General features: G+C 40.8%; 1 protein-coding gene across 1 annotated transcript in view; it reads right to left on the reverse strand.

The window, feature by feature from the left end:
• Positions 1 to 13,936, reverse strand: part of itgav (integrin, alpha V) — a 41,099-nt gene that overhangs the window by 13,068 nt on the left and 14,095 nt on the right. The window contains exons 5-17 of the mRNA XM_072397412.1: positions 13,572 to 13,633; positions 12,630 to 12,678; positions 9,044 to 9,166; positions 8,502 to 8,546; positions 7,512 to 7,555; positions 6,474 to 6,530; positions 4,290 to 4,342; positions 3,173 to 3,248; positions 1,609 to 1,738; positions 1,301 to 1,398; positions 838 to 931; positions 685 to 730; positions 63 to 170 (exon numbers count right to left, since the gene is read on the reverse strand). Of these exons, the coding sequence (XP_072253513.1) occupies positions 63 to 170; positions 685 to 730; positions 838 to 931; positions 1,301 to 1,398; positions 1,609 to 1,738; positions 3,173 to 3,248; positions 4,290 to 4,342; positions 6,474 to 6,530; positions 7,512 to 7,555; positions 8,502 to 8,546; positions 9,044 to 9,166; positions 12,630 to 12,678; positions 13,572 to 13,633 (985 nt within the window). The remainder of the gene's footprint in view (positions 1 to 62; positions 171 to 684; positions 731 to 837; positions 932 to 1,300; positions 1,399 to 1,608; positions 1,739 to 3,172; positions 3,249 to 4,289; positions 4,343 to 6,473; positions 6,531 to 7,511; positions 7,556 to 8,501; positions 8,547 to 9,043; positions 9,167 to 12,629; positions 12,679 to 13,571; positions 13,634 to 13,936) is intronic.

Below are 13,936 nucleotides of genomic sequence, written 5' to 3' on the forward strand. Positions count from 1 at the left end.
GCATACCCTGTTAGTTCTTGATCGTCAATGGAAACACTAACACAACAAACATGAGAACTCACCATGACACAGCTGTGCTGGTCCCAGGAATTGTGCAGGTCTTCTCCTCTGGGTTGATTATCTGTGGCGTGATGTCTAATGTGGCATTCACACTGATTACTGGACGGGCTCTGACACACACACACACACACACACACAGCGAAGACGAGTGAGGTCATTTATCCCATCTAGGTGCCCACACACACAAAAAGGATGACACCAGCAAATATTTGATACCCAACATGGCTGACAAACATCATGACGAATCAATTTTATTGCTGCAGCACTAATTAAAATACAGCTTTACTATTGACTTTGTGAGGGTTTACTTTAAAAGGTAAAGTAATACTGACTCTGAGGAGTATATTTTGTGTGAAAATGTGTCACATAGGTACAAAGGGTTAAAGTGGATCAACATTGGAGGATAAATAAATCACCATGTGAAGGCTTTCTGTACAGAGGGGGCTGAATGTCTCCTAACAGCCTCTATAAAGTCAGTAGGAGCAAACTGGATGAAAAACAGCAGCTCTTTGATATCAGAGGTGGCCTCGCTCATTAAACTGCTTCTATCAGCAGCATCACACACACAGCAGGGGAGCGCACACACAAACCCCAACACACAATGTAAGATTTAGATTTGATTACCTGTATAAAACAGCCTTGTCTGCTCCAAATGCTCCAACTATTAAATCTGCAGGAGACAAACACAGTTCAGCTTTTTTCATCCCAGCATTTTACATGAGTCCTGCTGTGCTTCTTCACACATGTTGGTGAGGCTGTGTGTGTGTGTGTGTATACCTGGATATCCATTCTGGTCTATGTCAGTATTTCCTGTCATGGAGTATCCGAAGCTTGGTGGCATGTAGCTGGATGCCCACTTGCCCTGGAGGACCTGAAAGCCAAAGCAAACACGGAAAATTGTATCTCGAGTCTTAGGTTTATACAGTTTTACACAGAATGTCTTTCTGTTTTATGTTGTGTAGGTCACTTATATAGTGAGAGCATGTGGAGGGGAAGTCCATGTGACTCAGATCATGACAGTGTAACAGTCAACATCGGCTTATGTGAAAGTGAAACTGAAGCAGCAAAATAACTATCACAGACATTCTCTGTGGTGACACACTGTGCCATAGAAAAGCTGGGATCATCAAATTAGTTTGTGTTACTATGTTGTAACACAAAATAAAGGTTTAATGATGACTAAGAGCGGTTTACTGGTTAATGGAAACTCAGGAATGCTCGACACGGAGGCAGCATTTACCTGCGAAGGTGACGGGTCAGGCCCCTGGGGGCGGCCATTATAGATGTAGACCAAGCCGCTGTGGTCAGGGGATCCATATGGAGCAGAGATGGCCACATCTGGAGGAGGGACAGAGAGAGACAGGAGCCACGGGGAGGGAATGACAGAGGTCAGAGTCTGGAGTTGGTCGAGATGCAGAAGTGTCTTTCCCTTTAAGTTTACACAACTGATTGAGGCCTCAGAGTCAGATTTAATTGAGGAGAGAAAACAAACGTCCTCTTAAAGACAGAAAGACCCAACACGCAGGTGAGAACAGTGATCTGGCGTACCGTTGTATCCGTCTCTGTCCAGGTCTCCCAGGGCTGTGATGGTCGAACCGAATCTGGCGTACACTTCTGAACCCGTCAGGATCTGAGGCTCGTGGAAGGAGAATCCACCTTTACTCATGAACACGGACACCTGGAGAAGACACACGCATTCAGGAGTCAGCAGCAGGCAAAAGAACGACTACATAAGTAGTGTGAAAGCACATGTACAAGAACGGAATACATTTATATTTAGTGTCATTGTACAATGAAACTGAAATGCAACCCATGTCAGTGCAAAAAGACGCATAAAAAAGACAAGCATTTGAGTGCATTCATTACTTTTGGATAAAAAGTGTTTTTTTTAGTGTTTTTAGTGCCTTATATCTTCTGTCCTGGGTGCGATGAGTGTGATGAGGATGTTTCAGGCTTTTTTGAGGCACCGTGAGCTGTACAGTTCATCGTGTTTTACAAATATTTCAGATATCACAAAGATTATTATTTGACCTCAAACGCAGAAGCAGATGAGTAGCTTCACATTTCCACTGGTGTTTTGTATAAAGATGAAAAAGAGCCCAATGCAGCCCAAGATATGAGAGATTCTGCTGAGTTTAGTTGTTATGAGGAAAGTTCATCAGCTTTGGTTTCTTATCTTTACTTCTTATCCCCCTGGAGGTGACAAAGCCATGTAAAAATGTTCTTGTAAACGTTGTGAGAAGGAGCTCATCTGTCTGTGTGAGACAGAGCGTGAGAGTCTGTTGTTTTAGCACATCCACCTCCAGGTTGGACTGGAAGCTGATGCTTCTCTGCTCAGTGCAGAAGGAAAGAGTAACTGTAGCCTTGCTGTCAGATCGCCCAATCTCTCTAATCAACAAGATGTTCTTAATCACACAACTGTGTGTTCTTTGTTTTTCCAACGTCCTGACTAAACACCAGAGAAGGAGATACATTTCGTTCAGGTCAATCAACTGATTGCACATATCGTCTTCATTCTGTTTATATAAATGTGGGATTAATGTCTGCTTGGATGCTGTATATGAAGGTGCGTATGTGTTCCTAAAAATTGGGCTCAATTGGTGCAAGTATTGGATGAAAAAACCAACAGTGCTGTGCAAGCATCTATTGTTGCCAGAGAAGATGTTCCCTTGTGTAGCTATGGTGGAGGGATAGAACAAAAATGGAGGTTAGTACTTAAAAATGTCTACTTTAAAGATATCCCCTTGATTTAAGTCAAACTGATTTAGACCAAATTGCTTGATGTCTTAAAAACAGGTAGAATGATTCCAACTACTGCCAAAAAAAGGTGTTAAATTAGGTTCTTAAGGGGATCTGGCTGATCCTGTCCTTTAAGCTAATGCTAATGCATTTGCAACATAGCTTTGCATTAATCTTCTGTAGTGATCAGCAAGATAAAGCATTTTCCTGTGTTAAAATGCTAACCTTAGTGCCAACACTCCTCCGTCTACGTCCTTTAGAACACCTCTGATGATCAGCAGCATGTGCACTTTCACTCATGTGAGCACAGTAAGCTTGAAGGACCTCAATGTTTAAATGCTGTGTGTGTGTGTGTGAGTGAGTGTTTACCTACCTGTCCCACTTCCTTCAGATTTCCATCTGACCCTCTGTCCATGAAAAGGGGAGCTCCAACCAACAGATCCACCAAACTGACAAACAGAATCAATAAAGAAAAGAACAGACTTTTATTTATCTTATTACAGTGTATCTACATCCAAGTCTCACATGTGTCAATGCTGCACATGAACAATTCTCAATAAAACACACCAGTGCATGTCCTGCAGGCCCAGCACTCATGGTGAGCACATTTCCTGCCCCATAAAGCTCTTGGAAAGTAAACGCTCTGATTGTCTGGTACCTGCATGCGTGACTTTACATTAACTTGAGGTTGTCTTTTACTTTTAAATGCAGCAGGACTTAGAGAGTCTATTTCATTCACATGACATGTGGCTTTTAAGGTCACATTTGTCAAATTCAGAGCTGAAATTGTCAGATATTGTGGAGTGATGAGAAGTTTCCTCATAGTTAAAATAGTATACATGTATGTGACATCTTTGATGACACCAAAATGAAGTATAACTCATATCAACAGTGCAACACTGGAGCAAAACAAGCCCTCACTCAGTACTAGTCAGGGGTCAAAGCCACTCCTTTCACATCTTTCCTGTTGGGGAGAATCCTGTCCAACAATATCTGTAACTTCCTGAAACTGACTATCCAACATTTGCATCCGTTTCTCACTTTGGCTGCTCTCTCCCAGCTCTCCTTTTCCTTTGTATCAAGCAAACAAAAGACTTCAACGATATTAATTTGTCTACAAAAACAGTGTAAAAATGTGTGCTATCGTCCTTAAACTCTGACAACATCATAATGTCTGCTCCTTCTCTGTGGCAGTACCCATTTATCACTCCACATTCTTCTTCTTCTGAAGAAGAAGAACTAAACACTTTACTGGAGCTCCTATCTTTTTTGTGTCATCAAAACACATCCAGAGAACGTGAATCTGGTTTCACTTAGAGACCATCAAAGCTGACGGTGGAACAACAGCTCTGTGAGGACGTTTGTGCAGTATGAAGCATTCCCTGAGGGTACAACAGAGCTTATAAAATTCCCCACGTCCCTTTAAATACAGCAGTAAGGAGCTCTGGACGTGGAAAATGACTGGGCTCAAAGAGCAGAGCCACACTTACCCGTCATTATTAACATCAGAGGCAGCGACTGAATGTCCAAAGTAGGCTGCCATCTACAAGACAGAGAGAGAAGAGGAGATTTCACTCATTAACCAAGTTTATTTGTACCTTTACAATCTTTAAAGCTTTAAAAAAAAAAAAGAATGGGCATGTTTGGTAATTTACACACTGTGAACAAAACAGTGTTATTTATATTAGTTTTTCATGCTTTTTTCTCAAAGAACCTTTGAACATCTCTCCCAATGTTTGTATATGGATATTCGGAGTTTCTGTCGCGTCCAGGTCGAAAGTTTATCTTAATATTCACCATTTATAAAGCTGTGCTGAACACCGGATCACAGTGTTTGTCTCGTTTTTTTCCTAATATCACCAGTTTAGTTTACAAATGGTTTGGGAGTCCTCTCTGCAACGCAAACCAGTGTTTTTGAATATGATAAAATTGGGATTTGTACACATCAAAACACCAACATTCAGCTGGAAACAGCGACTGAACGATGCTCTGCATTGTGTAGCATTCACAGCTTTGTGCTTCCACTGCTGCTTTGAGTTCATATCCATATTGCAGCACTGTTTTTTTTTATTTTATTGTCCTCTCTTGCATTTCAGAGACTAAATGCTGCACTGGATCTGAATTTCTTATCTTTTCTTTTTTTCAATAAAGGAATTTTGGGCTGTAGTGGCTTTATTTTAAAGTTGGAAGGGAGCAGACAGTGAGGGGAGGACATGCAGCAAAGGGCCCAAGCCGGGACTCTAACCGGAGCTTCTCCTATGTTGAGAAACTTTAGCCTCTGTACATTGAATGCAAGCTCAACCAGTTGTGCGATCTTGGATTTTTAAACATGACTTGTCACATGATTTCTGCTGGTCTCCATAACCTCGCCATTAGCCACTGATGTAAGCAGTTGTTTGATCTAAAATAGCAAAGACTTGGAGCGAGTGTAGCACCATTTAGGTGGTTGAAACAGAGAGAACTGGTCCTAAGGCTCCTGCTACAAACCAGCACTGGGACGTCTTTGCTGAAAACCCCCCTGAGAGGGACCTTGAAGAGAAGACAAGTAGCTGAAAGAAATGGTGGATATAAAGATGAGGAGTGAAGGACAGATGTAAACAAGCTCTTCAAAGGAAGAAAAGCTGATAAAAGTGAGGTTGCTGGGTTCAGAGGATGAGTTATGGAGGACAGGCAGGAAAAGTGAAGAGGAACTCTGTCATTAACTCTGCTGATCACAGCCTCTCTCTACTCTCTCCCACCTGCTGCTCAAACACTTCTCCATCTGCAACAGGAGTTGATTTAGGGTTCACACGCTCTTTTGTATCTTCAGGGGATCTAACGAACGGCTTCCTCGCACTTTTTCAGAACAATTAAAATCATACTAAAGCACAGCAGTGACAACAAAGCTGTTCCGACACTGATCCCTGAGCAAAGTCTATTCCACATTTTTCTTTGTTGTAGACGAACAGGAAGGAGCGCTCTTTTTATAAGATTTATATCTTGGGTTTTAAGAGAATAACTAATGTGTGACAAAGTTATCTTAGACTGTGCCAGCATCTGTGTTTGCACTGCAGATACAGCTGAAGTGGTCCTGCATTCATTTCATGGAAAAGGGTGTGTTCTCAGAGATGTTCTCTGCTCTTTACACAGGTTGAATTCATTTTGAAAGATAGGCTTTTGCATTTCAATTCAGAAATAATAACAATAACCACAAAAAGCGGTTGCTAATGAGAGAGGAGGTTAAGAAAGTCTTTGTCCACGGTGTCCTCACTTCTGTCTCCACTGGATGGATTACAGGAGCACTGATTCTCGTCTTCAGCAGCCACGTAGGTGCCGGCTGTTAACATTTCTGGGGTTTGACCACACGCTGAATACACGTTTGCAGTTCACTGAGATGCTTCAGAAATACTTGAATAGGACACCAGTTTCTGTCTCTAACTTGAACCGTCATTGCTCTTTTTAAAGGAGTAGGGCAGACATTAAAACAGCTATATTGTGACAACAATGTAAACCATCCAGACTGCCCTCGTGTTTGACTTAGATTATTTACCTTTCTTGAACCTTAAAATCGATTCTAAAGATGAGTACCACAATTGTGACTCAATGTGATGTTTCCCTCATCGTTTTAAAGTCCTCGTCAGAACATGCGGCCGTGACTACAGCATCTATACACCATATATAACCCTGCATCTCACCTGAGAGCCTGTGAAGTTGATCATGGACTCCATGTTGAGGCCATTGAAGATGCTTACCTGAAACATAATATCACAACAGAGAGAATATCAGCCAGGCATCACATCAGCTGCATCAAGAAATCAGTTTTGAACCCTCCCCTACATAACCGTCATTCAGCATTCACTGTTGGACCACAGATCAAAGGCCCCTTCAAAGCGTCACGGCATTATTAGGACAGAAAAGAAGAAAAACGGAGATTCAAGTGCTGTTTAAATGTAGTTATCACCAAGCTTTTTGCTTATTGGATAACAACTGAGACGTCTCAAACATGACAATTTAACAGAAAGTTTTTTTTTTTTTTTATGTCCGCTTGAGGTTTGCTTTGTTTTTTTTGCCTTTTCAGGCACATAAGCGGTCATGGAAACGCCTATCAGGATTATCCTCCGATGTAGAGAACATGCTACTCTAAAAACTGATCTCATGGCCCATTCTCGCTGATTTGAAAAATAATCACAATGAACCCAGTTCAAACTCATTTCTGAGGACCTCTCTGCAGCTTTCTCTTGCATATTTGCCAAGGCGGACGGTTTTGATAGTTTTATATCACTACTCTGTTTAACCCCTTACAGCCATACTTAAAGTAGCCTTTACCACAGCACCACGTTAACCAACTTACACACTAACAAAAGATAACTGAAACACAGCTTTTTCTATTTAGAGACATTTTAAAAGTTTCATTCAGATTTGCTCGACTCTCGAATATAAACACAGAAAGCAAATTAAAAGCATGGATCTTATTTGGAGTAAAAGAGAGAGAGATGTTCTGGTTGATCCTCGGCCATTCAGTGAGCCCATGAAACCATTGAATAATTATCAGTGTGACCTCGAGATCATTGCATGGTTGACCTACTGGTTGAACCAGTGCTGAATCACTGCTTTGTGGACTAGAAGTTATGGGCCATAAGGCCTCTTAAATCCCTCTCTCGCTGTGCTCTGCAGGCTGAACATCTCACTTTCTGGTGTACTTTAAACAGCTGTGACAGGTGTGAACCACTCACATATCCCAGTGCCTTGTCTCCTCTCGGTACTCCAGTCACATAATCTGTGCAGGTAAGAAAAGAAAAGACAGACAGTTAATGAACGTCCACATGGACTGAATCCCTGTACAGAGCCATTATTGACAACGGCCATACCATAATAAGAGCTCAAGCGTATAAATAGCTTCTTTTTTTCATAGTAAACTCCTGTTCCCAAGGTCCACCAATCAGTGTTATTAGCTCTTCTCTGGTATTTCACTGAATACATTATTACCTTTAACATTACGGCTTGGTTTGTCACTAAGTAACATTGACCCACTAAATGAGGTAATCAGAATCAAAAAGCAGCAAAAATAGTTGGACTTGAAGGCTAATTGTAAAGCTGATTTTACAGCAGATGGAATAAAGTGAAAGATCTACAAACAGCCTCAGACCCCACTCACACAACCAGTATAGTCTTTAGTCTTCAGGCCACAGATATAGCTAACTTATATTAAGACTAGTGGGCTACATCAAGCTTTGTGCTTTTATCTATCAGACTCATTCGTGTCTTTGCCGGTCTAGGACCTGATTTTACTTATCCTTTACTGTGCATCCACAACTGAGATGCAATGTGTAGTTATAGTGTTTCCAATTGATCTCAATTGTTCTAATGTGCAAATGATTCTGTAAAATATGGTGGTGTTTGTCATATATCTGCTGTTTGTCTGGCTCGGTGTTGTGCAGGTTATTTGTGCTTTAAGCACAGGTGAAGTAAAGTGATGACAGATCAAATCATTCTCAGTTTTAGTTGAGATCATTTGCCAATAACCAACATTCCCAACCTGAAACTGTTCGAGTAACTTTAACATTTAGGAGCAAGGAAGATGCACTCAGCTTCATCTCAGCTCAAGAAATTATGTACATCATCACTATAAACTGAGTTTCTTTCTTCATTCTGCACGTTTTGTTGCACATTGACAGAGGTGGAGTTTATAGCTGAAGCATCTGTTGAAATAAACCTGCTCGTACCTTCAGTCCCATCATCGTTGAAGTCTCCAATTGACACAGAGTAACCTGTTAACATGTGAAATAAATTCGAAAGATTAAATCCACAAACTTTGTGTTCCTAAAACAGCTCTACTGTGATCCAAATCAATAATTCATGGATGTAGGCTTGAAGATTACTTCAGGGGTATTTATAGAAACATTTATCTAAAAACTTTGCTTTGAATAAGGATGTACATTTGTTTTTTTCCACTAAAACATCCACTACTTCACAGATAAGTCCACTCTAAATGCTTGGAGGCTAAACACTGGATAATGATCAGCTCTAAACTGGCAGTAATGTCATTAATATCACGTGTGTCCAGGTATTAGGATACATTTCTTTGTCAGAAAACTCATTTTAATAGGATGTTCACTCTCTGAAATTTCTGGCCTGCTGCCTGGAACACAGACAATGTTTTATGTTCCTCTAGCGTCCTTAATGACCTGAGAATTACTCATTTAGTTTTTAGATGTTAAGGGTCAAAGCATATATCTATAAAGAGTGTGTGTGTGTGTGAGATTACCGAGGTAGCTGTCGTCATACTGGGCACCAGCTGATTTGGTGGCAAGCGTCTTACTGTAGGGAGTAATTAACTGTTTATTGAAGCGGGCAAAAATCTCTGAGATGTCATCGGAAATCAGCTGGCCTGAGGAGAGAGGAGGAGAACTTTAAAGATCAGAGGAAAAGATTGCGGAGGCACGGAGGGAAGTTCGGGAACACGGAGGCTTACAACAGAAATGTGAAAAAAAATTAAAAAGACTGTTTACAAGCCGACACACTTTGGTTTAGAAAAAAAACAACACAATTAAAGAAGCCACAGAGACACATAGTGTTAACAGCTGCTAATCACAAACAGAGCTGTGTGTGTGTGTGTGTGTGTGTGAGAGAGAGTGGTCAGTTGTGTAATTGTGAGTGTTGACTCAACAGGAAACAATAATTAGGCTCTCACAGCCCAGGAGGAGCCTGTCCACACAACCAGAAAACTGAGTCAGCACTCAGGATATAGTCGGTGTCACACCCTCTAATGTCAGACATCCAGACCAGCATGGATTACTACACACAGCTGATACACACTCACATCATCTGTTGCCCATCCCGCCAGCTCATTAAAATCTTAAGGAAGTGGTGCGAGGCAGCGAGTCCGGAGTGGGGCGAGGCAGCGAGTCACAAGGTCGAGGTTCGCTGTTTTCATACGTGTGTTTACGTTCTGACAGAAACATTACTGACCAAATGTTTTTGGATCTGCACGCATGAAATTTGATTTGGTGTATTTCAACACAATAACCAACAGCAACGTTAAAACTAATCGGACACTCAACCGAAATAGATTAATTATTCTTTTAGAAACGGGATGATTAAGCGTCTTTTTTTCATTTTTATTTTGGGTATTTTAGTCTTTGAGTTAATTTCCAGAGAAGGGAAACTGGTGCAAAAAGGTCCAGATATTCATGTCCGATGCCAAATGGGCCAACGATAACCTTACATAATTACTGTAAATTCGGGACTATAAGCCACTACTTTATTCCCAGGCTTTGAGCCTGTTTTTCCTTTTTTTTCATGCTGTCAAAAACATTTTGCCTCGTAACATTAGACCAATAACATTAACGAATAGTTCACAGTGGTCCAATGAAATCATATGATAACTCAAACACACTTAAATGCAAAATTATTGCAAATCGGTCATTTGTACTCAACCCCAACATGTAAAACAAACAAAGAAATGCATATGATGCAGCATTTGACTTAAAGGCGATCAATGACTTTTCCTGGTAGGCTTTTTTTTTTTTTTATCTTAAAACCAGCCGTGTTACCGGCACTTTTCGAAGAAAAAAAAAAAGCATTTGCAGCATGCATTTGTTTATGTTACCATACTTTCTGCATCTTTCTGTGTAAATATATCATATTACAATGTGGACACCCTTACAATCCGGTGCGGCCTATACAAGTACAAAATGGATTTTCTTTTTAAAATTAGAGGGTGTGGCTTATATTCAGGTGCGTGTTTGTTCATACTGCAACAATATACTTTGCTTTGAGGATTAATAAAGGCTTACTGAACTGAATTGATTCCTGATAGTCTGTGGGACTCTATACTGTAAAATTTCACACCTTCATTTGGTTCGGTTTTCAGCACTTTTGAAAGCGGACCAAACCACCTGGACAACGTCAGGCAGTTCCCTTCCCTTCACTTCACTGATCAGGAAGGAAAAAAGCCAGAGGAAGAAGAAAACCCAGCTCATCGATTGGCCAGGACTGAAAACAGAAATCCATCCCTTTCGCCCGGCTTGTTAACACTAAATGTATGCAGTCTTGGGGTTTCTGGTTTTACTTCGGTGTCCAATTGTTTTTTCACAAGAAGCTGCCCAGAATGAGCAGCAGGCGAGGCGGCAAGCTATCCAGCATGATGAATGGCGCTTTGGGTCGCTGGATACTCCGTGGGGTTAATTTGCAAGTGAACCGAGAGCCACGTTTTCAGGCGGACCAGAGTTTTCTTGTTTGGTCCGCGCCAGAGTTCAGATGAGCTTTCACACTCGCCCAGATGAAGCAGACTGTGAGGAAACAAACTCCGGTCGGTTTAAAGCGGATCAAACAGCTCTGGTGTGAAACTACTGAAGAATGTAGGAGGGAAACAACACAGACATCTCAAAAATGACACTGAGATTCCATAAGAATGTGTTTTCATATGAAGGTCTCATGCTAAAGAAATTAGTGCATTTCACGACTTCCTGAGAAGAAGGTAGACTGCATATGTTCCTCCCTCTCTGCTGTGCTTCAGCTCTAACTTCAAAGCCCCTCCCTGCAGAGGAAACTGTACCATAGACTGTGTACACGTTGAACAAGGACAACTGCTGAGGAATTGCCTTAAAATGATGACAACAGCTAAGTACTGGCTCGCATGAAAAGCCAAGAAAGTGGGTTTTTTCCCACCAGTTACTGCGGTGTGATTAGTGTTCGCTCAATCTAATTAGACTGCTGGTCATCTGTCAGAAATTAACTTCGTAATCTATCCAAAATTTCTCAAGGAAACGCCTTTTTGTCCAACCAGCCCTCAAGGTTCACTCTCTGGCTCCAATCTCTTCTCCAAACAAGGTCACTGCTGACTTCAAAATAGCCATTGTGGGTGACATCGTGAAAGGTTCATCCATTCATGCAGTCTATGTGATGTACACACGTCCTAGTAACCATGGCAACTGTTAAAGTGGCGATGATTGATATTGGTTAGAAGCTCCTCTTGGTTCTTATTGATCGTTTTCAATTATTTTTTCACAGATTTGCTTGTGTATTACTGTTGGTTTCAACATAAGTGTTTGAGGTTGTTCAAACACTGATAGAAGCACAGAGTCATAAAGAGGTGACATTTCCTGTTTCTTTGGAGCAAAGACCGGTGTCAGCATAAGCCAGTGCAGTCATTAAAAGAAGTTTGGAAGTTTTTGGGAAGAAAAAAAAAAAAAACACTTTTCTTTCTTGCCAAGTCCTAGACTCATGTTTAAAAAATTAAGCTCAAATCAACAGCTGGCTAGTTTAGCTTAGATTAGTGTAAAGACAGGAAATGGGTGGAAACAGCTTGTCTGGCTCTGTCCAAACACAACATAAATCCTTTAAATGAAAACAAAAGAAAAGAGGACAAAGAAAACCAGAGAAAATGGATTCCAGGACTCTACCATGTTGGTAAAACTATGTCAATGAACAGGAAAACTGTTTGGAGATTAATAGAGTGTGGTAGCCTCAATTTTCTGCATTTTTGTCTTTCGTCAGTGGGACTTGAACTGTAACCTGTAATAAAAGTGGGGTATCTTTTCAGGCCTGTGGGAAATCCTGGGGATGAGGAGCTGCTGTGTCTGTCTGAGGCTGCCAGCTGGCACCACAACGTTTGTAAGGGGAATCCCTTTGCTTCAAGGTTATTCCCACTGAGTCGCCACAGACTCCATAAATTCATTTTTAGGTAGAGGGATAAAGTGAAAATGGAGCAGACTGGCCTGGGTCTGAACTGTGTTTGAGTCACCACACCTACTTCAAGGCTGCAAAAGCATGTTCACACACACACCCACAAGAACACACATCCACACACAAACACACACACACAAACACAGTGTCAGTGCAGCACTCACCCTGCCAGTAGAAGCTGCCAGGTCCTCCCAACACCACTCTATTACTCTTCTAAAGACACAAAAAGAAACTTTCAGTCCACAAAATCAAAGAGAAGACACTGATTTTTCCAGATGTGTGACAGAGTAACAATAACACTTTCACTTTAAGAATCACACATGGACTTCTGACCCAAAATCAAACCCATTAACCTGCTTTTCTTTACAACTTGACCACAGACCTTCTGACCACCTGTACTGTATTTTACAGGAATCCTGCAGGTTTCTTTCAGTTAAACTATATATATATATATATATATATATATATATATATATATATATATAAATAAATACATATTTTAAATCTGTTCACATCACAGTAGGAACAATAAGACCTACACATATTTACAAAGTTCATGAGTTTATTAACCTTTCTATTATACTTTTGTTTGCTTTATTCAATCATAAAACATCACCTGCACCAGGATACATGGCAGGAAATGGATGAGGGGATATAAAACCCACAGAAGGCAAAACATTACTCAATCTGGATTACTCTCTGCAACAGGATAGGATGGCCTTTGCAAATAAAATGAAAAGATTGTTTTCAATCACTTTAATGACTTCAGCCAAAGAGAAAGAGATGTTTATTTATCTGTGACGGTATCAAAAGTTGCATCTCTGAAAGAGAGCCAGATTGTTCTCCCGCTTCCAGTTTAAATCTGACTAAAAAGATGCTTAATACAAGTAAGGAAGCACATCCTCTAAAATCCTGATGTGTATGAACTTTGCAACTGTTAAACAAACTAAAGGTATTTGTTGTTCAAGTCTTACTTGACCTGTAAGAAGAATAATGCTCAATCTAATCTAGAGGAGTCAACCTCCCAGACTCGGACATTCTGTCAATATGCTCTGCTCACACTGCTGCAGCATGAAGCAATGAAAGCGACTTTATTGGGCGCTTACCTTAAGAAAGTCTGCACTGAAGCCAGCCTGGCAGAAACCCTGCCCCTCTGGTGAGCTGGCAGCTGGACAGATAAGTCAGCAACATTAGAGTAACAAACAGAATATTTGATTTGATTGTATGACATAACATTGTTCAGCAGGGATCCTTCAGGCACTCACACATAAAAACTTTATGAAATTGTTATTTCTCTGTCTGCACTGTCCAGGATCATGCTTAAAACAGCCACTTTCTGCAGTCCAAAACAGCCAAATGAGATTTAAACAAAACAAAGCTGTAGCTTTGTAGCTAGCTACTTTAAATAAAATCAGACTCACTAATAAGTTCAATTAAGAGACAAATGATTTAACTGACAGTTTTCAGACAG

The sequence above is a fragment of the Leuresthes tenuis genome, unplaced genomic scaffold, assembly GCF_036924035.1.
Source record: "Leuresthes tenuis unplaced genomic scaffold, fLeuTen1.0.hap1 SCAF_12, whole genome shotgun sequence".
Classification (NCBI taxonomy): domain Eukaryota; kingdom Metazoa; phylum Chordata; class Actinopteri; order Atheriniformes; family Atherinopsidae; genus Leuresthes; species Leuresthes tenuis.